The sequence below is a fragment of the Colletotrichum costaricense genome (assembly GCF_030867565.1).
Source record: "Colletotrichum costaricense strain IMI 309622 chromosome Unknown Scaffold_1.1, whole genome shotgun sequence".
Classification (NCBI taxonomy): domain Eukaryota; kingdom Fungi; phylum Ascomycota; class Sordariomycetes; order Glomerellales; family Glomerellaceae; genus Colletotrichum; species Colletotrichum costaricense.
This window is the reverse complement of record NW_026848230.1, coordinates 3,181,441-3,204,222: the sequence shown is the minus strand read 5'-3', so window position 1 is coordinate 3,204,222 and position 22,782 is coordinate 3,181,441. Positions and strand designations below refer to the sequence as shown.

General features: G+C 53.3%; 9 protein-coding genes across 9 annotated transcripts; 4 read left to right on the top strand and 5 right to left on the bottom strand.

Annotated features, from left to right (window-relative positions):
- Positions 1 to 719: 719 nt before the first annotated feature.
- CCOS01_01129 (asparaginase) lies at positions 720 to 2,520 on the bottom strand (the record flags this gene model as incomplete). Its single annotated transcript, XM_060449325.1, has 2 exons — positions 720 to 2,116; positions 2,331 to 2,520. The coding sequence occupies 2 exons, from the start codon at positions 2,518 to 2,520 to the stop codon at positions 720 to 722; spliced, it is 1,587 nt and encodes a 528-aa protein (XP_060320763.1).
- Positions 2,521 to 3,961: 1,441 nt separating this feature from the next.
- On the top strand, positions 3,962 to 5,783 carry CCOS01_01128 (uncharacterized protein; the record flags this gene model as incomplete). The annotated part of the gene is made up of 4 exons (XM_060449324.1): positions 3,962 to 4,237; positions 4,295 to 4,397; positions 4,461 to 4,857; positions 4,910 to 5,783. 4 exons carry the CDS (start codon positions 3,962 to 3,964, stop codon positions 5,781 to 5,783), a joined length of 1,650 nt encoding a protein of 549 aa, XP_060320762.1.
- A 185-nt stretch (positions 5,784 to 5,968) lies between these two features.
- Positions 5,969 to 6,592, bottom strand: CCOS01_01127 (uncharacterized protein; the record flags this gene model as incomplete). Its single annotated transcript, XM_060449323.1, has 3 exons — positions 5,969 to 6,262; positions 6,324 to 6,338; positions 6,410 to 6,592. The coding sequence occupies 3 exons, from the start codon at positions 6,590 to 6,592 to the stop codon at positions 5,969 to 5,971; spliced, it is 492 nt and encodes a 163-aa protein (XP_060320761.1).
- Positions 6,593 to 7,813: 1,221 nt separating this feature from the next.
- CCOS01_01126 (uncharacterized protein) lies at positions 7,814 to 7,969 on the bottom strand (the record flags this gene model as incomplete). Its single annotated transcript, XM_060449322.1, has 1 exon — positions 7,814 to 7,969. The coding sequence occupies one exon, from the start codon at positions 7,967 to 7,969 to the stop codon at positions 7,814 to 7,816; it is 156 nt and encodes a 51-aa protein (XP_060320760.1).
- A 233-nt stretch (positions 7,970 to 8,202) lies between these two features.
- On the top strand, positions 8,203 to 9,800 carry CCOS01_01125 (5'-AMP-activated protein kinase; the record flags this gene model as incomplete). Its single annotated transcript, XM_060449321.1, has 3 exons — positions 8,203 to 8,942; positions 9,120 to 9,702; positions 9,756 to 9,800. 3 exons carry the CDS (start codon positions 8,203 to 8,205, stop codon positions 9,798 to 9,800), a joined length of 1,368 nt encoding a protein of 455 aa, XP_060320759.1.
- Positions 9,801 to 9,967: 167 nt separating this feature from the next.
- CCOS01_01124 (glycoprotease) lies at positions 9,968 to 11,182 on the bottom strand (the record flags this gene model as incomplete). Its single annotated transcript, XM_060449320.1, has 1 exon — positions 9,968 to 11,182. One exon carries the CDS (start codon positions 11,180 to 11,182, stop codon positions 9,968 to 9,970), a length of 1,215 nt encoding a protein of 404 aa, XP_060320758.1.
- Positions 11,183 to 13,155: 1,973 nt separating this feature from the next.
- Positions 13,156 to 15,119, bottom strand: CCOS01_01123 (uncharacterized protein; the record flags this gene model as incomplete). The annotated part of the gene is made up of 2 exons (XM_060449319.1): positions 13,156 to 14,832; positions 14,973 to 15,119. 2 exons carry the CDS (start codon positions 15,117 to 15,119, stop codon positions 13,156 to 13,158), a joined length of 1,824 nt encoding a protein of 607 aa, XP_060320757.1.
- Positions 15,120 to 16,075: 956 nt separating this feature from the next.
- Positions 16,076 to 16,912, top strand: CCOS01_01122 (calcineurin subunit B; the record flags this gene model as incomplete). Its single annotated transcript, XM_060449318.1, has 5 exons — positions 16,076 to 16,127; positions 16,199 to 16,251; positions 16,352 to 16,425; positions 16,488 to 16,822; positions 16,902 to 16,912. The coding sequence occupies 5 exons, from the start codon at positions 16,076 to 16,078 to the stop codon at positions 16,910 to 16,912; spliced, it is 525 nt and encodes a 174-aa protein (XP_060320756.1).
- Positions 16,913 to 18,436: 1,524 nt separating this feature from the next.
- On the top strand, positions 18,437 to 19,112 carry CCOS01_01121 (uncharacterized protein; the record flags this gene model as incomplete). The annotated part of the gene is made up of 2 exons (XM_060449317.1): positions 18,437 to 18,451; positions 18,723 to 19,112. 2 exons carry the CDS (start codon positions 18,437 to 18,439, stop codon positions 19,110 to 19,112), a joined length of 405 nt encoding a protein of 134 aa, XP_060320755.1.
- Positions 19,113 to 22,782: the final 3,670 nt, after the last annotated feature.

Genomic DNA, 22,782 nt, shown 5'->3' with positions numbered 1-22,782 from the left:
GGGTGGGTGATGCTGAGTGTTCAAGTCAATGACGATTGATGAAGCTGTCTGGTGCAGCAGGTGCGAAAGAGAAATCTCCCAAATTTTAAGAACCGCGCTAGGCCCCGGCGCCGAAAATCGAGGTGGGGCCGACCCGGGGCTCCGGGACACAAACCACCTGAGTCGAATGCTTGCACCTAGCCATCATGAGCACTCCTACCTTAGTGATTAAGCCTTTGAAGTGAATCTCAAGCAGTGGTCATTAGAAACAGATAATCTGGCGAGAAAATGTAATTCGAAGCAAGGTTCAGTGACGAGTTCTCGGCAAGGATAGCGGGAGCCGATTGAATCCAGGATCTTTAGACTCATCAAGATGACCGCGAGGGATGTGAGGAATATCTCCGAGGTTGACAACCAGATTTCTTTATCATGCGGAACAACCCATCACAGGTATCTAAGCAGCTCGCTCGCTGTAAGGGAAATTCATCCAATTCAATTGCATAGTGCAATAGTAGCAAATTCAGTTTGCAGACGAGAAGCAATAGACATTGTACAAGCCTAAATAAACGTCATAGACTTAATCAGAATGAAACTTTCCAAAGTAGTAAGCACCTGTCCCCTCTTTAAATCATCACTGATTTGCTTCATTATCATTGAGATATGACCTCTAAATAACACTGCCCCAAGAAACGCCTTCAAACATGCGACACGAAACCAAAATCCAGACTTTTCTAGTTTTCCTACTTTTGAACTCCTCCAGATGCAGATGCGTGAACAGAATCCAAGATAGCCTCCTCTTCCGACCACAAATGCGCACCCGTCTCCTTGAGCAACTGCACGCACTTCTCCTTGCCCATCTTTTCGGCGAGGTAGAGCGGCGTGTTGTTGGCCAGATTCCTCGAGTGCACGCTGGCGCCCCTCGTCAGCACTTCGCGCAGGATGTCAATGTTGGGCCCGACGGCGGCCAGGTGGACAGTCGTGTTGCCCGCGTAGTCAGCGGCCTTGAGGAGCTCGTGCTGGGCGTCGTTGTCTAGGATCTCCTTCACCGTCCGGACATCGCCATTTCGTATGGCGTAACCGAGGACGGTAAATGCCGATTCTGACGCGGTTAGTCGCGCTACGACCGAGTCGAGTGAGCCAGATGGATGCGAAAATACCGGAAGAGCCATTTCCGTCATCTCGCCACGCAGAGACTGAGACATTCTCGCGCTGACCTGGGCGGTGGAAAGGCTGGGGATGGCGAGAAGGTAGGACAGCTTGGTGAGGGCGGCCTCTGCTGTGAGATCGAGACCGAAGATGACGCCGGCGCGGCCGAGTTCGGTTCCAGGACCGTAGACGGGAGAGACAAAGCCGCTCATGCACTGACTGACGTTGACGACGATGACACCGCGGTCCACGGCGGCCTTGATGACCTTGGTCAAGCTGCCGTCGATACCACTGGGGGCGTTACCCATTCCGAAAGTCTCGAGGATGAGGCCACGTAGATCGGGGACACGCAGGACCGAATCGAGCATCTCTGGCCTGATGCCAGGGAACACTCGAAGACAGGCAACGTGAGCTGTGTCGAGGTGCTTCGTGACCTGGAGCTCGGCGATTCTAGTGGGCCTCAACACAATGGGCCAGTTCACGTCAATACCAAGTCCGTTCACCTTGGCCAGTGGCTCGCAGTTGGGGCTAGCAAAGGCCTCGAAAGCGGCAGATGAGACCTTGCTGGTTCTGTTGCCGCGGAACAGCTTGTGATGGAAGAAAAGACCGACTTCGGGGATGACAAAGGTTCCTGCGATGATGAGCGAACCGAGGAGATTGTCGACGGCGTCGGACTGGAGAGCAAAAATGGAGGCCTGGGAACCGGTGAGGATGACCGGCTTTCCCAGATCAGAGAGCATGAATGACAGAGCCGATGCCGTGTACGAAAGAGAGTCGGTTCCGTGCAAGACGACGAATCCGTCAAAAAGGCGGTAGTTTTCCCTGATGGTCTGGGCAATTTCCGTCCAGCCTTCCGCTGAGATGGAGCTAGAGTCCAGCAGAGGGTTGAATTCCAGCACACCGTAGCGAATGTGACGGGAGTAAGCACTCGGTGGTGTTCTCAAACTGTCGATCATGATTCTTTTCCCATCTTTGACGGCCTCAAGTTGGACTACGCATCGTCAGTAAGACTCATTACAGATACTAGTTATTTTTGGCAATTGGTGCTCCAGTCCAGCCGCGGCTCGGGGAAATATGTCGTCAACATTTACAAGAAGTCTTTGTGAGAACGGACCAGGATTTTCAACATGCGAAGAAGGCAGACAAGTACTCATTTCTTGACTTTCGTATTTCCTTGGGACGTGCTGTCTTTCAGAAAAACCTACCAGGAGGGGAGGACTTGTCGTTGAATGAGGGCCGCGGAGCCATGGCATCCTTCAAGAAACCTCCAATGGGCTGGAGTCCATCGGCGGTAGGCTGCATGCAGATGGTTCCGCCCGTCATGATAATGAGGACTCGAGACTCCGGGTAGTTGGACGCCGGCAGGAGTCTCTCGGCGGTAGGTTCGAAAGCCATTATGTCGGTGTATCGGTGATGCCGAGTTCGAGTTGTGTTACGTAGCGAACAGCAATGAGTGAGGGAAAGTTGGGTGTCGTCCAGGTCCAGACTTTATCACGTACTGAAGCCTCCACAGATGGGTATAGTAAATTGAGGGGCACGGGGTAATGGAGGGGCAAGAGCTTTTGTATGGAGAGCGAGGCGAAAACAGTTGGCCAGTGTCACGCACGGGTGGTGTAAAATTTTGTAAATTTTGTCGGATGGAGGAGACTGTGAGAGACTGTGACGAGCGGGCAGTGATGGATGATGAAAGCAAGCGAGTGGAGACGGATGGCGAGTCAATCAAGTCATTTGTGGCATACATCAACAATTTAAAGGCAGTCAGAAGAGCCCTTGGTGTCCGGTATACGGCAACAGCCTGGATGAACCTAACAAGAGCTGGCTGACATTGGGTTTGGCTGCTTGCCGAAGCCTTAGATAAGGAGGGACAAGGGAATGCGGGCAAAGACCAGACATTGCCCCTCGCACTTGACGGTATGTCTTATCGCGATAAGCCAAAAAGTTGTCGCAAACCTTGGGCGAAAACCCGAGTAGAGCCAAGTATCGCGGGGCAGAGTTGATGGGACAAAAGCCGATAGCGGATGGCGGGCAGAGTTTTGGAGGGGTAATAATTAAGTAACAGAACGGCCACGACAGCGGCGTGACCATTTCAAGGAACCAGGCATGGCTGGCTAGACTCGACGAGGGTGTGAGTCGCTGACCACTGCGAAATTCGTGTGGGAGCGCAGAGTGCCTATTCGTACTCAGGCAGAGGCTGATCAGAGTTCTGCGGTTGTTGTCGATATTTCTTGTTGTGCCAAGTTCGGCCCAGGATGGAATTAGATCTGGCATTTGCTTGATGGCGAATTGAGATCAGCCTAAAAAAATGCGACAAGTTTGCTTGCAGAACTTCCCGTTACCTTCGGACGATGACGCACGTGCGTGGACTAGGCCAAAATGAACCTGCCACCTTTTTTCAACCGAATGCTCAGGTACCTACGTTCCTTTTTTCTCGTCCATGGTACTCCGTACCTTAGGTACCTAGGTTGGACACGGCCGACACGCTCGGCAGGACCCACAATGCAGGACCAGGGATTTTCCGCGACCTGAGTTCCATCATCGCCAATCTGGAACTTGATTGAGATTCTGCCACAGACACCGCCCAAACACCAACCCATCCTCAGCCATCTGGGCAGGTGAAATCTAACAACTACAGAAGCTCTTTGCTATCGACGGAAAATACTTAACTCTAGCATCAGTATATGTCGGCTACGATTATCCCCGCGAAAACCTGGCCACCGCTAGCAATGCGACCTGTTTAGTTGTCGTTCGCCCTTGACCCCATCTGTCACCAGAACGTCCGATTGAGCAAGCCAGTCTTTCACGCGACAGGCGCATCTCGCGGCGCTTCGCATCCATCATGGATTCCAGTGCGCCCAACGGAGGCTTGTCGCCTCGGGCTTTTGCGATGCAGCACCAGCGTCCTCGGGCCAGTTTCCAGGGATGTTCACGAATCTCCGACTACGAACTCCTCGGGAAGTTGGGTGAGGGTACTTTCGGGTTAGTCCTCTTCCAGACCTCACTTCCTGGTCGTGTTACTGATGTGCTCCGCAGTGAAGTTCACCATGCGAGATCTCGCAAGACCAACGCTCATGTCGCCGTCAAAAAGATCATCATGCACCACGAAAAGGATGGCGTACGTTTGATCCCCGTTGCCAGATAGTCAGCGCATCTACTTACCGATGTTCGACAGTTCCCCATCACGGCATTGCGAGAAATCAAACTTCTGAAACTGCTCTCTCACAAAAATGTCCTGCAGCTGGTGGACATGGCTGTGGAGCACCCTCAGAGAGCCAGTAAGTCGCTCATGCTCAACTACCCAATTCGCCAGCAGCAATTCCTGACCCGAATTGTGACAGGCGACAAGCGCAAGCGCCCAATTATGTACATGGCAACCCCGTACATGGATCACGATTTGTCGGGCCTTCTCGACAACCCTTCCGTTCATTTCACCGAACCGCAGATCAAATGTTACATGCTGCAGCTCCTCGAGGGATTGCGATATCTGCACGACCAACATATCCTACATCGAGACATGAAGGCTGCCAATCTTCTCATCAACAACAAAGGCATCCTCCAGATTGCCGATTTCGGTCTGGCAAGACACTACGAAGGGCCCACGCCCAAGCCTGGACATGGGGCAGGAGAGGGGAAAAGGGAATACACCGGCCTTGTCGTCACTCGGTGGTACAGACCCCCGGAATTGCTGCTTCACCTGAAAAGATACACAACCGCTATTGACGTTTGGGGTGTTGGGTAAGTGTCAGAATCGGCGCATCTTTGGCACCCGGCACTAATGATTTGTCAGCTGTGTCTTTGGCGAAATGCTTGTTGGAAAGCCGATTCTAGCTGGTGAGAGCGATACACACCAGCTCGACATAATTTGGGATCTGATGGGGTCGCCCACGCCGGAAAACATGCCCCTTTTCAACACTCTTCCTGGTGCTGAAGCAGTGACCCCACGCCCTCGGCCTGGTAGCATTACCAACAAGTTCAGAGAGTACGGAACCGGAGCAGTCTCTTTGCTTAAGGAGCTTCTCAGACTCGACTGGAAAAGTCGCATAAACGCCGCCGATGCGCTCAACCATCCATACTTCAAAATGGCTCCCATGCCAGCTGAACCTGGAGACCTACCCACCTTCGAGGACAGTCACGAACTAGACAGGCGAAAGTTCCACGATCGTCAGGCAAAACTCCCACCAGCGCCCAAGGGAGGCACGGTGGGCATGGGCCCCGAGGCGCACGGCGCGAATGCCGGTTTCAACAATACCGATGCTTACAGCAACCGCAATGGCGTAAACGGTCGGAATGCCAATGTACCCGGAGGTCACAGGAACGGCGGCGATGAACGCCGACCAGCTTGGCAGCGCGACAACAGAGGCTTACCTCCGCGACCGCCCCCACCCGAGTATGCTAACGGCGGCCCTATGCCACCCCGCGATGACTACCGGGACAGAGACAGAGATAGGAGGCCGAGAAGTCGAGGAGGAAGAGGTCCTGACGTAGACACGTATATCCCGAGCTACAGAGACGATGTTCCTCCACGACATAGAGACGACCGGCCTCCTCGCGACCGACGCCGCAATAGTAGAGATGAGCGATGGCACGAGCGAGACTGGGATCGCCGGACGCGCAGCCGTAGCCGCTCTCCCATGCGGGAACGGGAGGCGTACCGCAGATGAGATTGCGGCCTGTACAAAAGACAGTATAATATCGAATGGCAGGACAGCTCGGCGAAGCACTGGGACAGGCGTTTGGGGGTGGGAGCATAATTCCAAGCAAGGCTGGTATACAATTGATTCCCCGGTAATGAATGCTTCCCTTCCCAGCAGTAGTGGTTTATATGAAGAAAGGCCGAATTACAAAGTCAAATCTCTGAATCATCGTCGTCCTCCTCATGAATCGTTTGCGACCAAAGCCCGGGAGTTCGCCTCCGTCTCTTTGGGGGCGGCTTGTTCAGCAACTGCCAATCAGTCTCGTAGGATGATGAGTCTTCTGTTTTACCAGTCCCGGGCCGCTCTGACAATGGTGTTCCCGGCATTGGTGTTGTTGAGAAAGAACTAGACCTCTCATCATGCATGCCGAGGACAGAGGTGATGATGCCGGATGTGCAAGCCATAGTCAGGCCAGCCAAGATGCCGATGCACGCACCGCAGGCCAACTAAGGGAAAGGTTAATATATCAGCAGTCTAATATTTGGGTAGGTAAGGCAGAGATCTCACAAAGGTATAAAGGGGCTGTGTTATGCAAGTTAGCGATGCCGTCAATCACATGCGTTTCAAGGGAGGATGGAGGAGGGTCTGCTTACCTGGAGACTAGCTATGAAGTCGATGACAGATTGGCACCATCCCAATACAAATGTTGCCATGAGTAATAGGGGCGATAGTAGTATGAGGATCACGTTGATGAAGAATGCCACAGGCTTCCAAACTATTCTTGCAGGCCATGTCGCGATGGTAAACACGCCAGAGGCGTATGACAGCAGTGCCATGATGTGAGGTGTGAAGAGAAGGCCTCGTGATTGTGGTACTTCGATTGACGTAGCGTTACAGGGGTAGCTCAGTGTAAGCTATACCTGAAGAGAAGAGTATCACTTTTTGATCTCCCGGCATGGCAATTTGGTAAGATTACGATGGCCTGTGAGGTTGTTGAAAGAGTGGAGGTAAGAGTTGACTGAGGAGAGATGAAGCTTAAAATCGAATGGCGGTGGGTTCGTGACACGGGTGTTTACTCCGCGATGTGAGGCCGGTCACATTCCAGCCAGCCTTTTCGTTCAGAAATTCGGGGGTTGATGTTGATGTGCCACGGTGCGTGGGCCAGTTGTGAGAACGGCAGAGAGTTGTGTTGGGTTGGTAAGGTACCTGCAACAAAAGTTGGGTTAAGCTTCAGCCCGAATTTGGAAGGAAGCACCGGCTCCTTCAGGTCAGCATTGGCGAGCAGGCAAGGAAAGATAGTCGGACGGCCGCTTTCAGAGGTACGGAGCTTGGATTCATCAGGCCGAGGGGAGGAGGATGCAATTTAAGCCTGCGCGCACTGACCAGCTGGAGGTGCCGACGAGGCACACGCCATCCTTATCATTCCCATTTTGTGATGATTTGGCTCATGATTTCTGAGAAGTACGGAGAGCCTGACTTTACAATGAAGGGCCAAATAAAAGACGGACAATAGAATGCCACTACACGCTAGAGGTCATTTGACAGGTAAGCCGAAATCCAGCTACTGTAGAGATGACGGTAAGGCCGCCCGGTAGGGTGACAGGTCAGGTCAGCCTGCGAGTTGTACTTCGTACAGTGATGGGCTAAGCGGAGGCCCGCCGGTACTTGGTTCCCCATGGTCCGCAATATGGGATATGGAGTACCAATCATGTAGAGCTTATCTGGCTTCGACTAGATTGGAACCCCCCAAATCCAAGTGGGAACGCACCACCACCACCACCCCTCCACACTCTCTCAACTTCGCCTGGCATTGAACTACCTAACTCAACCTCTCATCCAATCTTCGAAGCAGCGAACCTGCCGTGTTCATTCTGCACATCCTCGCCCCATCACCAGCGAATCTCCGCTTCATTCTTTTTCTTGCAGAGCTCAACAACCCCCGACCCCCGCCGTCGTCGCCATCGACCCGCCTTGACTCAATCTTTCGAGAATGCGATAATTAAGTCGCAACCCCGCGTCTTTGCTACATAGGTATCGTCGTGCAATCCACGCCTTACCTAACCTGGATCGCACAAACTCCAGTCGCAGCAGCTACGGATACCTTGGCCCGACGTGGAAACATTGGGTCCCGACGACCCCCCGATTGTGACTGCCCGCCGTATCGCTGCATTGCGCTCTTCTGGGCAGCGCTGCCCTCGCGCTTTCCACTGCATCGCTGCCGTAACCCATCCCGCAACCCGCATCGCCTGCCGTGTGTCCGCCCGGCCTCGCCGCTTACCCTGAAAAAAAAGAGATCCAGGACTTACCTTAGGTTGGTCTGGCCAGGCTCCAGGACTGCGGACTGCGGACTGCCTGCCCACCTAACCCCCAGGACGCAGCGAGACCACGCTGTCGTGTCCCACCATACCTACCCTACGGGCGGATCTGAAAGAAGAAACGACACAAAATGGGAAACAACCCCTCGTCCTCGTCCAAGCCGGCCACGCCTGTCTCATCACAGGACTCTCCCAAGCACCACCACCACAAGAGAGAGTCCAAACACATCATCCCGCCCCGGTCTGCCGAGCGAGTTGCTGCCCCGCCTGAACCTTCCCTTACCCAGGCTCAAGGTTCCACGGCCACAAAGGGTCCCAGGCCTCTCCAAGCCATCCCGATTTCCAACTTCACCACCGGCTCACCCTCGTCAAACTCGAGTAACTCCGCCCCGCCGCCGAAGCCCCCAGAATCGAAGAACGTCGTCCGCGATGCGCCTAGCAAGCCCGTAGACGTCCCAGCTGCTGCCGCCGCGACAGAATCCTCCTCCCTCAGATCGCATTACTCTGCCCACATGGTTGAACCACCGCTGGTTGGGAACAGCAGCGTCAACGATATGTCTTACTTGACACGTCCTCCGCGTATGCCACTTCCCATCGAAGAGGAGATTCACACTCCGGGCTCGCCCATCATCGCCCCGACCGACGCCAACGACGCTGGCGTGGCCGAAGTGGAAACCCTCGAGGATGGCATGACTAGGAAGTCCTCGGCCTTGAGCACAAATACAGTCGAAGAGGAAGATGGCGAAGAGTTGATTGTCGATAAGACGCGGCCAACGGTTCCCACTCGCCTCGAATGGCGCAAGGGAGGAGGCAAGGTCTACGTCACAGGAACCATCTTCCAATGGAACCGCAAACATAGATTACATCCTGTGTAAGTTTCAATCTTGTGCGTGTGTGGGCTTGAGTCTCGGCTGTCGGCGTTACACCTGTGACTCTCCAGTGGTCTAAGATGCTAGCCCCTTGGCTGCCTTATTTACATCAAGCCCTACGTGCCATATCACAAGCCGATGCTCCCATGAACACTGAGCTGACAATGCGTGTTCAAAAGCGATGGCCAGTCTGGCGTGTTTGCAGCCACGATTCACATTCTTCCGGGAACACACCATGTTAGGTTCTTGGTGGACGGAATCATGCAGACTTCACCCGACCTGCCAACAACCGTTGATTTTGGAAACAACCTGGTCAACTTCATCGAAGTGAGCGCAGATGACATCCCGGCAACAGCACCCGTTGAGCCTGGAAAGGACGGTGTGGCTACAGCAGCTACCATTGACAAGGGCGGCCCGAAGACCTCGGCATCGCAAACTGATGAGCAGCCCAAGGCGCCCAGGGGCAAAGAAGTGCCCTCGCCCAGTCAATACTTCCACCAGATCCCCAAGTACTTGGTAGATTTCGACCAGCCCGAAGACTCGCCAGCTTACCAGTATGCGGTTACAGCTATTGAAAAGTTGCCGACACCTCCGAGCTTGCCAGGGTTCTTGGGTAAGCCCATCTTGAACGCCGCAGTTCTTATGAAGGACGACAACAGTGTGCTCAACATGCCCAACCATACTGTTCTCAACCATCTTGCTACCAGCAGTATTAAGAACAACATTCTGGCTGTGTCTGCAACCACGCGTTACAAGAACAAGGTATGTCATCTGCTACGGCACTCCACTTGGCCCGCGACTAACAAGTCGAATAGTATGTTACGACGATCATATACAAGCCCACCACAACAGACGAGTGATTGGAGGCTTGGGGATCATACCGAGGAAACTGAGCATGGAGTAGCGTACCTGCGCGCTAAGTGGATAATCGTCACGGAGCTTAGAGTGATTGCCTTGTGAAAAGAGGCAAAAGAAGTGAACAAAAGAAATGAATAACAGCCAGCTTGTGCCGCATTGGCCAACGGCATTAGTCTCTCCATTTGACGAATACCTCGTCTGTTCTAAATCTTTGTGTGCATGAACTGTCCTCGAGGGACGTCCTGAAGCCGGTCTCGTAGGCCAATAGGCCAGCATGAGCAATCATGATGCCGTTGTCGATGCAGAAGCGCTCGTCCGTCGCATAGACACTGCCGCCTCTCTCCGCAGCCATCCCACCCATCATCTCTTGTAGCCTCTCATTGCAGCCGACACCTCCCACAATCAATACCTGATTGCTGCCAACGTGTGCCATGGCCCGCTCCGTGATCTCGACCAACATGGCAAACACTGTCTCCTGCAGCGAAAAGCACAAATCAGCCGGCGTGAACGTCTCCTCCCCCTTGGCCTGCGCCGCCTTCATCTGGCCTGCGAGAATATCCGCATAGGCGAGGATGCCCGAGAAGGAGCAATCCATGCCCTTGACGGCGTACGGCAGCTCCAGTAACCGCGTCCCCTTCTTGGCCAGCTGCTCGATATTATATCCCGGCGCCGGGTCGTTGCTGATCTCGAGTGTGCGCGCAAAGCGATCGAGGCAGTTGCCGACGGCGATGTCGAGCGTCTCGCCAAAGATGCGGTACCGCTGCTCGGCGTAGGCGATAACCTGGCTGTTGCCGCCGCTGACGTACAGCACGACGGGGTTCTGCGCGCCGGTGATGGTGCGACCCATCTCGATGTGGCCGACGCAGTGGTTGACGCCGACGAGGGGCTTGTCCCACAGCAGGGCCAAGGTGCGGGCGGCGACGGCGACGCTGGTTAAAGGCGCGCCCATGCCGGGGCCCTTTGTGAAGCAGACGCAGTCCACGTCGGCGACGGCGACGCCGGCCTCGCGGAGGGCGCGACGGGCGATCTGGACGAAGAAGGAGCGGTGGTGCTTGGCCGTGTCTTTGGGGAGGAAGCCGGTGCCGGGTGGGGAGACGAAGGTGTGGCGGATGTTGGAGAGGATGGTGGACTCTGTGCCGTTGTGGAGCATCACGCCGATGCCGAGCTTGTTGGCGGAGCCTTCGCAGCCGAGGGCGATGAGGCCGCGCTTCTTGGTCATGTTTGCTGTCGTGAGCTTGGAGGGGGATTCTGCGGTCATGGCTGCGGGTGGTGGTGGTTGCCGTTGCTGTTGCTGTTGGTAGTGGTGTTGAGGTGTTGGTGGGGTGTCGATGTCGAGGTTTAGATCGCGGGGCCTCTTTGGTGGACGGGTTGCGGTGTCGCTCATGGGGCTGGACTTTGCCAGATTCGACCGTTGATTTCACCCTCCTCACCACGAATTAGTTAGTTTTTTGAAAAATACCAGAAGATGATTTCGGTTTGACAAGTCCGAATCTATTCTCTTATTACGCCACAAGTATGGAAAATTCCTATAAGCAAAAGAAGCATGGCCACTGTCAGCTGTCTGTCGCAAAGAAGAGAAAGAAAAAAAGTCAGCCATGGGCCAATGGAAAAATAGAAGTTGACGTAGGAGGGGTAATCCCGTTGGTGGGATGTCCATGTCGGGTTTCCAACGACAGAACTGTGGATGGGTAATTATGGGGCCCCGATTTTGGTCCCCTGCCCACGGGCCCCAAGAGCAGAAGCAGAAGCAGAAGCGCGGCTGCGTAGCATACCTACTGCGTAAGGTAGAGCTGCCACAACGGTTCTTGACACACAACGCCGTACTGCACCGGACCCTTTTTCTGGCTTTTGCGCAAATGTCCACAGGTGAGCCGCCCTCCCCCCCCCCTCCGCTACCTTTAGCCTACCAGCCTTCCTGCCTAGGTGTAACCTCCCGGCAAACGCCGCCCGCCTCACCTCAACCCCAAGACATCTGCTCGGTCTCCTTCCTTTCTTCCTCAGTCTCTGTGTCCTTTTCCCCCAAGAGATTGAACCTCACTGACGAAATACGCGATACCTCTATTCTATAGCCCATGATCTAGGCATACTCAGAGCCAGTATTTTCCCATTGCCCCTGTTGGCGCACCGCTTTTATCGCTCACAAACCCCGGTCAAAGGTACCTTTCTGAGGCTTCCAAAATGCACACACATTTATCCCCACACCCACCACCGTGCAAGCCTCGACAAGAAAGTGGACTCCCCCTTCCCATTCTCACTACACAATTCTTTCTCTTCTTTTGCTCCAGGATATTTCTCTCTCGCCCCTCTTTCTGCGGCCGGTTGCTACAGGTATACTCACTTTTTTTCTCCCTCATTCCCCCTCTCCTGTCCTTTGCATTTCTCTTCTAAGCCCTCTTCATGGTTCCCCCATTCTTCCTGTCCTGTCTCGTGATCGGCCGAGGGATCTGCGGGCACATATCAGCCGAATCGGGGTGACGGGGGAGAGAGACAGCCTCTCCAACAAGACAAAGGTCGACCTGCTGACCTCCTCCACGACTACCTACCTCACCCATAATAACCACCGTCTTTTCTCCTTGAACAAGCTGCGAGGGCTGTTGCAGGTTTGTTCTCGCCTCTTTGAACAATAATACAGAAGCTGTTCAAATTCAACAACCTGCTAACCCGTGGTTTTTGTCAGCCAGGTACCACCACCCAGGCATAATGCCGCGCCTGACCACCCGCTTGTCGCAAGCTCTCCCCGAGTCACCTTACAAACCACCACTACCTACCTCCTCCTTCCCCCTCCCGACACACCACGACACACCACGAGTTGAGGCACACGAGAGTTCATGAAGCTACCGGTCCTCTATCTTTTACCACTGCCCGCTACCACAGAGCAAGGCAATGCGCATCGAGTCGCCGAGCAGAGTCAGACGCCGCCAGCCGCCGGAAGCCGACCTCCATCGTCATCTCCGCCAAGATCCGGCCGACCGCGCCTATGGCCAACGAGAACAATTCCCTCCGCTTGCACAGGAAAAGCAACAGGCGATCGAGTCACCGATAGAGGGGGGCTTTGAAGTACATTATTCATCTTTCTTTATTGTCTTTGGGGAATCATCTAACCCCGGCCGAGGGCCGTCGTCTTGGTAGACCACGACCACCGGTCTCCAACTCCTCTTCTTTTACATTCATTTACTTTACATGAGACCCATCTCAACCCAAAACGCCACGCCTAACCGACCGCCCTGCCTGCCCGCCTGCCAGCCACCAGGCCCTTTGTACAAAACCGGAAGACAACCAAAACACCAATGGGGGTATACAACACACGTCATCCGAGGATGAGGAGTAGAGGTCGCGCCTTGAAGGCCAGACCATCTCTCATGAGGGGGTAGCAGCAGGTTGAGCTGGCGGAGAAGCCTGAGGCGGCTGCCGCGGTTGCTGCGGCGTTGCTTGCGGCTGTGGTTGACCCTGCTGCTGCGGCGTCGGAGGCTGCGGCAGTGCAGGTCTGCCAGCCGCTGCTGCTACTTGCGGAGTTGCTTGGCCGTTGGCCATGCCCTCATGCGGAAGTTGCCGGCGCTGGTACACATACTGCGACAAGGGGATCGTCGCGCGGAACTTCAAGGCCCGCGTGTCATATGGGTCCACCTCGTAAACCTGCGGTTCGTCCTCGTCGTCTTGGTCATACTTCCACCGATCAGTATACTCTTCGCCTTCCACCCTCGGCGGTGTAGTCATTCCACTCATTCCCCGGCGGTCGATCCACAGCCGACCCAAACGGCCAATGCGTCGGCGGAAGGCTGCTTGGCTGCTGGAAGGCTTCTCTTTGCCGCCGCCGGCTGTGAACTGGAAGACCGACATGTCGCTTCTATCAGGTACAGGTTCGGGTTCTTCATCAACGTCCATGGCATCTGACTCGGAAGATGTGGATGCGGGAGGCGTCATCAGATACTGAGTCTTGGCAGGACGGAAGCTGGCCTCCATGCGTTGTTCCTTGACCGGGGACAGGGGGTCTCGCGTGAGGTCCACATGGTTCTGGTTCCACTTTCGGTGGTTGTGGACCTTGCTTTCAACATCTGCGCGCAACTCATTCTCCTTTTCAGCGAGCTTATCTGCCAGCTGCAACAAGTCTGCCTCCATGGATCGACCATCCGGCCGCACGGCAATGCGAAGGTGGTTGCCGGGTGGCTTCTGGAGAGCAGGCGCCTCCACGGGCTTCTTCTTGGGAGGCTGTGCCCGGTCAGCACACGTCTCTGGACTGCCGGACGATGGTGTTTGACATACCTTGTGGTTGATGAGGTCGTCGTCCTCGGTTTTGATGCCGAGCTTGACCTTCATCTCCTTGAGTTTGGCTCTCTGCTCGAATATGGCCCGATCAAAGGTAAGTAGTTCACGTTTGAGCATCTCGCGCTCATAAGACTGGATGATGAGCTGCCGACCATCTTCAAGTTCTCTGCGAAGTCGCTTGAGTTTCTCGGCGCTCTGAACGTCTCGTTGCCGTGTCTTTCGCGTTTGTCTGGCCTCACGGCGTCGGAAACACACATATGGGTCGGCCTCGTCACTTTCCTGATGTGTCTCGAACTTGACGCTTGGGTGAATAGGTTTGTTGCCGAGCGTCTGCCGGCGCGTCTTCCAGTGCTCGTAGACGTACTTGGAGTGCGCCATGAGCTTGTTGCCACCGAGCGAGGTAAGAGAGGGCACCATCAGATCATAGCCGACCACTGTGTTGTCTATGGAAGCGAATGGAGTCTGTTCAGAAGCTGTGTCTTCGAACACTTCCATAATGCGCTCAAAGTCATCTTCTGACAGTTGAGAGGCGACTGTCTTCTTGGTGGCATTGTACTGCTTCAAGAACTCATCATCCTCAGTTGTCATGTCATACGAAACGCCAATACATTCCTCGACAGTCTGCGAGAAGCGAATGAAAGAGGTAGGTTGCTGAAAGTTACTGGGGTAGAGTTGATCATAGTTGATCTGACTCTCCTGAGGAGGCGGGACAGGAATTTCTTGGTCATTGCTGGTGCCTGCCTCTTTAAGAATTGACTGGAGATGGTATTCCTATTGATTTGCGGTCAGTATGTGGCTGTTGTTGCTCTGGCGAGCTATAAGTGAGAAGTGGATAAGCCGGGGGTGCCAAGGCATATCACATGGTGGGTCACGTGATATCTGGCTGCGATATGGGCAAAGACGTGACTCACAGTTTCTTCGGCGGCTTCGACACCGGTCGCGATTTGAGTCTCGGTAGTCAAAGATTCGTACTCAGCAGCATCGATATCGGTCTCTCTGAGCACAGGAAGAAGCGTCTTGACGCTCAACTTCTTGACTCTAACTTTCCTGGTTGACATGGTGGCGGGTGGGGGTCGAAGGCCGAAAGCCAGCGGAAAATCCGCGAAAAAAGTCGATCAAGTCATACAAGGGGTCATGCGACGTTGATTTTTGAAGTTTTGACGGATAAAAATCGTGGTTGTTGGCTTAGGATTGATGGTCGATCTGTTGCTGGCTATGAGGCGACGTTGATTTGGCGTTTGGCGTGAAGAAGAATTTTCCTGTTGCGCTTCTACGCAGTAAGGTAGGACCTTTCGGGTTGGATTTGGGCGTTCAAGGTACCGTGCAATAGTAGACGTGCTGTAGAGGTACTTCAGGACGCTCGGGCCAAAAGAGATGGATCGGAGTTGGAAAGCAAAGACTGGCCGACACGTCCCATGAAAGCGACTGGCACCTGCCCAAGGGACGCCTGGGAAAAGGGGGAGCTGCTAGTCACGTGCCATCCCCAATCTGTCAACATCAGAAAGCCGCAAGAGCGGTGCTAGGTAGGTACCAGGCGTCTAAGTGACAAAAGGTAGTCCTGTCTCTTGTTCCTCACCACCAAAGTCCGGTGTTTGAACCGATATAATATGCATTGAATCTCAACTCATTCATTTCGTTCCATCCTCCCGAAACTCAAATGTGGTGGTAATACATCTGACACTTCGCAAGCCCGTTCAGGTCGTACGTCAGACAATGAGATCTAGAGCTGGCCCGTGCGTAAGCACTCTGCGGTGGGCTCCGGTACAGCTGCCCGAATCCAATCCGGCGCCTGGTCGCCGCCTGGCCGCCGCCTGACTTTACTTCGACTACCTGCCGCACTGCACCTTGGCCTTGTTCCTGTCAACCTCCCTATTCAAGGCGAACCCCACGGCGAACTAGCGAAGTCGAGCTTGACACAAGCCCACCCAACTGCGACGACCCTGGAATATTTCCTGCCAACTACACCGTGCACCCATACAGCTTTTAGTCGAGTCCGATATCGAGTTTCTCCATCATGGGCAACACTACCAGTACGGTGTTGGACAACATCGTCCAGGGGTCCAACTGTGAGCCCCTCCCCCGCAGTCGACTTCTTTGTCGCACAGACTTCGCTGTGCTGGAGCTGACCGGTATGCAGTCGACAGAGAAGAAGTTGACCGTCTGAGGAAACGTTTCATGAAGCTGGATAAGGTGTGCATCCCCTATGGCCTACTCATTTCCTTTTCCATTGCGCTCAACGGCGATCCGTTTGCCACCAGAAGACAATGTTGCTAACCCTTCTTTCGTGCAGGACAATTCCGGCACAATCGAGCGCGATGAGTTCCTCAGCCTGCCCCAGATTTCCTCCAACCCGCTTGCCACGAGGTAGCCAAAATCCTTCCGATGCAATATGCTGCGAATCACGTTACTAAAGCGATCTTACACAGAATGATTGCGATCTTTGACGAGGATGGTGGCGGTGACGTTGACTTCCAGGAATTTGTATCAGGCCTCAGCGCCTTTTCCAGCAAGGGCAACAAGGAGCAGAAGCTGCGCTTCGCCTTCAAGGTGTACGATATCGATCGCGACGGGTACATCAGCAATGGCGAGCTCTTTATTGTGCTCAAGATGATGGTTGGAAGCAACCTTAAGGACCAGCAGCTGCAGCAGATCGTCGATAAGACCATCATGGAGGCCGACTTGGATAAGGATGGCAAGATCAGCTTTGAGGAGTTCACCAAGATGGTGGAGAACACGGACGTCAGCATGAGCATGACTTTGGGTGAGCATCCTATCCCATTTGCGTGCCTTTCTGGCTTCAACTCGTCACGGCCGAAGAAGAAGCTAACATCTGTTTCTAGACACGTTTTAGAGTTGAACACGGCGGCGGGCGAGCACATCAGGATCATGAGACATGAATTGCAACAATCATTATTCGAGGTAGAGATAAACTATCCCCCGGAGCGACATCACGGTCGTCAAATGTGCCTGGATTGCAATATCCGGGTCTAAAACAGCGTTTCTTTGTCTGTTGCGTCCAACTATGCTGGTCTATTGAAACGTGATGACAGCCAGTGGTCGTTATGTTTCGATGACCCTTGTGAACAGACACAACAGCCCGAGTTGTGGCCGAAAACGATAATGTGCTTGCATTTGTGGAGCTTTCAAGCAAACCAGGCGGTTGTGATCGTATCGCAGTTAGCTAGGTGGATCGAAACACTACTGCTGCTTATGCGGCAACATACTCGGTGCTAGGATTTCTATCCCTCGAACCGTATATTCGTGGCACGTTCCTTAAACCTCTCACTTGTTCTGCGAATAACTAAACTGCGATAAGTTCAAGGCTATCATGACTAGATTTCTTCCTTCAGTTGGTACTTTAGTTGGAGCCAACTGGGTTGTTTTCGTACTCCAAAGCTAGCCGCAGGTAGGACTGACGGAAAGTTGAGAGAACCATTAGACGTAGTCCCCCACTATTGGACCACTGGGACTGCTTGTAGATTGGCCTCAGAGCATGAGATTATGTCTCGCGTTCCTCCCTATCCGTGAGGTTTCATCAGAGACGCTTAGATTGTTAGACATGATGAGCAACTGTTTCCCAAGCCTAGATACAGGGTGAACCTAAGGAGGCATACGTTACCAGTATACACTAATGGCATTCATGTAAAGAGACAATTGCAATGAATGACTACATACAAGCGCCTTTGATCAACTAGAAACAAATGATACAACAAACTGTTCCCCATGGTCGCTACACCAGCCACCATTCTACGTGATATTCGAGATATGTCCCTTAGCCTCATTTCCTGCCCGGAGTAAATACAATTTTGGTATTGATTATAGCCTGGAGCAGTGTGTCCTGGATCTATGAATCATGGCCAGAAGTTCAATATTGATCCGAAGTCGCGATGCCCAAGGTAAAACGGAGCGTGAGTGATGATTAGCCAAGTACTTCAGTGAGATGATTCAAACTCGTGGATACTAGCCCTTGTCATCGTGGTCTCAAATCGAAACGTGCTATTGAAAGACTGTGACTTCAAAATAGCTCATACGGCGATCGAGATTTCGGTGGAATAGGCCCACTAGATACGCGACACTACATATAAGCCAGAGAGGAATATATGATGCGCATCGAACTGTAGCAGGTACCCGACAGGAAAACCGACCATGTCAAGAACGATCATGTCGACACTCGAGATCAGAACTTGACAGTGATCTCCTTCCTCTCCATGATGGATTAGGAGATTTCCACGTGCACCCTCGGTCGTCGAATTCAAGGAAAAGGCGGAAACATTATTCTTCGTGCATACGAAAGATAAGAGGCAGCATTAATTCGTCGCCACGAACCTAGATTGTACCCTAGGCGTTGTACGTGATTATCACACCAGCTCAGATCATGCTCATTATACATGTAAGTGTCCCCAAAGCTTGACTACTTGCATTCTCGAGGACTGCCACATCGAAATAATGATGACGACGACAACCCACATGAATGGCGCAATGGAGCGTTGCTGGGGGATGAATGGATGGATATGAAGGAGCGCTCGATAGTCCATCACTGCCACCTGAAGATGCACTTTCCTTCTATCGATAACTTTTCTAGCTTCTTCCTACAGGCTCAATATGTCAACAGGCCTCCGTATCTCGTTGGGTTTGCACTTCTCTAACCGTTCCCTTGACAGCCCAAGTCTTCTTCGTGCTTTACCTCAAATCATCACCTGTCGTTCCAATGCCATCAGCTTTCGATAGCTTATGGCAGACGGCCCAAGTATCCGAGAAGTCCGCCATGCTCCAGCGTTCATGCTCATTGTCGGAATACCTACATGCTGATGTTATTCTCGGAAAATTGGACAGTGCAATCGGGCCAGATACTGGACTTTCCTCTGATGTGCCCGGCTTTCAACAACACATCCATTGGCATTTCACTGCGAGGACGTCGTCTGCCTACGGCCATCCGTCGACAGATAGCACCCCAGGCCTATCGCCAATGCCAATCGCAATTGAGTCGCCTACTACGAAATCTGACAGATAGGACGAAAGCAAAGTATCACAGGTATCTCACTCGATCGTAAGTAGACAGCTAAATGTCGATATCACAAGGATGACATTGCCTTCAGTGAGGCTTATGTCGGACATTCCAGGTCTCTACCTCTATCTAAGCAGACGGTCAAGCGGTTCGACGAAAGAAAACTCCCATAAACTTGTTGAATTACACCCATATCAGACCAGTCGCAACACATTGCTCAAGACGGAAAAAAGCTTGATACAACTGGACGTAGCCGAAATAGAGTTTACCGAGGGAACGGTTAGCGGTAGCATCCGATCGGAAGGGCGTATGACAGTGAGCCAAAGCCATGTACAGGCTTGCTGAGAGTCGACATGGTGTCACTAAGTTCTACGTAGTGATTGTTGAACTCCCCTTCAGAACCATGTCTTGCTTGCTAATTTGTCCAGTCTAGGAACTCCGCGTGTGCGGAATTACAACCAGTCATGCGTAGGCTATCCAGATAGTCACGTATCTCCCATATCGTCCCATTTCTTCTGGGCTAAACAATTGGCAGCTGCTCTTACATCGTGTACGACCTATTCCCCCTACGATATCTGGTGCAGCTGCTCTACGCCCATCTCTACGCCCGTGGAAAGGCACGCTACATGCAGCCAGAAAGGCAGACCTTCGAGACAGACCTCTCTGATGAGTCCAGAATGGCGATCTCTAAGCTTACTAGACAAGCCCGCCGAAGACACGGATGTTGTGTGCTAGAAAGGGACGAGCTTTCAAGTGAGGCCGGACGGGATGGACCCGCCAAACCGGGGCCCTTGCCGGCTTTGCCGGGTCAGTAATCGCTCCAGTGGGTACACGGAGATGCGTGGTGGCCAAATGAAATAATGCCGGATCTTTGAACGAGTGGTCGGAGCATGTATAGGTACAACAGGCAAAGCTCCACCGTGTTGATTGTCTACATGGATGATCAGATCATGTCTGTCCACTACCAGGGACCTCTTTTCCTTGTCTCAAGCAAGTCCAGCCCATCCTGTTGTGGAGCTACAGGGCGTCCGGGAAAGTGACAGGTCAGATTCCCAAATCAATTCAGCGGAAAGATATGCAAGTCTCAACCCTGCCCCCAGGCATTCCAGCCATGGCACCGGAAATTTAGGGCAGAAAAGGGGAGGGTCAGAAGTCGAGTGAGGGTATGCTTGCTAACAATCGGTGCTGCTCTAGACTCGTCTAGGTCAAGCAATATGGCAATGTAGCGCTTTGCACCTTTACTCCCGAGCCGGCGCCTATTCTGTCATGCTCGAGCGGTCAGACACAGGGTATACCCGAGATCTGCGTCTCTTCCCGCTACTTGGATCCCGCCCGCCATCTAGAGTGCTGGGCTCGAGGGGCGAGACGCCTACTGTGACCAAGTAGGGATGGGCTTGCTCGCGCGCCCAAGGCTCAGAGCCAAAATAGACGCTCCATATACCATGCATGGTTCCAGACGAAGGCGTTCGCTGATAACACACTATCACCGAATCACTTTCTATATACTGTCTAAACGAAGTGCTATTCCTTATCGACACCCAGCAGAAGCAAAGTATTCGCTTTACACTGGGCTCCGGTTGCCATATTCCATGGTAGATAGATAGCCTTGCTCCAGCACAAGAACAAGGATAGGAACTCAGCCGTGTTTCAATATCTCTACACCCTTGCCGGCAATACAAATACATACCACCACTGCTCACTGTGCCGCGATCTGCAACTTGGTGCCCTGCCCCTCGGAGATCAGAGACAGCGCCATACCAACTCCCTGTCCCACTCCGCCTCGAAGCAAGCCTCGTCTAGCTGCAATCTCATTGCTTGTTCCAGTCTGGTCGTTCCGTGCCTTGGAACAACACTAGCTAAGGGCTGAAATATTGCTAAGCTTACAGCTATAGCTATGTTCAGGTGTCTTCTTATGCTCATGCCTCAATATGTCACTACAAATAAGTCAGTATGTGCGACCAATAAGCAACAGCGCTAATGCGCACTAACACGGAAGGTCCCAAGCAGCCGGACCCCATGATCCCTTACTCTTCAGAGACATCAAATAAGACGGAACCAAAACCTCGTCTCTAAGCAGTCGACCAGCCTCATGCAAGGTCCTGGTCACTTGTCATACCGCGGTACTATCCTACTCATATCTGACCTATCCAGTGCTGGGATTCATACATTTCTGGCTTCTAAGGATGGTCCTACCAGACTGAAAATTGATTACCTTGCTTTTCCAGCATGCATTACTATAACTTCGTGTTACAGATTTTTGGCGACCAAGACTGGCGGGGATCGCGGGGCAATCCGGTCTGTGGGACGACGTGCAAAAGTCCATGGAATTCGCAAGCCTCGATCCGTTTGTCACTCTGTTGCGAGCTGGAGGGGCTTGGTCCCATCTCGCAGCTGCGAGCAAGTGTGAGCAGGCGGGAAGTGGGAGGCCACACTTTCAGCCAGCAACCTGCATTAGCTTTGTCGAGTTGCAAACGCCCATGCCGCCCATAGTCTCACATCGCGTATGTAGGGAACGGCTGAGCTGACATGAGAAAGAAAAAAGTTGCGATGCCCTGCAGAAAAGCTGTCCTGCAGATGTCGCTTCCCGCGCCCATCCGCAGGCCACAAACGGAATCCCGGGAACATGCGGCTGACTTACTGGCCCACCGATTTTGACGAAGGTTCTTGTCTGACAATGCCATATGAACAAGCCCGAGCGTGGCAACCTAATAACGACAAGCCACAGGCCCCGGATGCCGCTGTCTCCCTCATAATCACTGTCAGGTCGAGATTGCTGCCTGACCGTAGGGCACCGCAGACAGGCCTCCGAAGGCTGGCCAGAGAGAGAGGAGCCGTCAGATTTCCGTGTAAAGCTAAGATCGGCCTACCTTTCCAGGGTCCAACAAAGCTTCCCAAGTTGCGGAGGAGAGTCACGTCTGGTCTTTGGGCTGATAGGCCCGACCAGAGGTTCGATACGGTCTGGACTTTGCAGTAGACTGCTCCCCATCTTGCGTCACTAGCCTCCTTCTCTAAGGCGGGAGATCGGCGCAGATTAACACGGTCGTCATTTTCAAGCCGACCAGTCAATCTTGTTGGTAAGGCGCATACACCGCCTATCACAGCCAGCCCTAGAGAGGCCGATTGGGCAGGAATCACTTCTGCGATCAGGTGCCAGCCACCCTTCCCCCTCTCTCCTACGTCTCCCTTCCCTTCATCCCTCCCCCCCCCCCTCTCCGACGTCTGCCCCGGACTGCCTTCCTCCAATCCATTTGCCCGGGCCTCCGAGCCCGCATTTCTCGCGTGGCGGCGGCGGTGGGTCAGGTTGACCGCCGCCCACCCCTCTCTCCCGAAACTGCGTTATGGTGTGTGCCCGCCACTTGATCACCCGCATGAGGCTTACAAGGCCATGTTCAAGGGACCTTGCCCGCATATTGCCCATTATTGTTCTTATCAAATAAGCGTAGGGCAGAAAGATCGACGGTGAGGCGCCGGCCAAGGCTAGCGCTTTTTCCAACAACCACACTTTGTTCGACGTCCAACAGTCATCAAACGCCGAGCTGGCCGGCAATCCTTCCAAAGCAAACAACCATGGAAAGGAAGACGGCTGAATTAGCTGAGCAGAAAGCTGGGTTACATTTCCTTCGCTAGTTGCTCTTTTTTTTTCTTTCTTTCTTTAATTTCTTTGCATATCTCACACCCCCCGGGCGTATCTCGCATACTTGCACGGCATTCTGAAC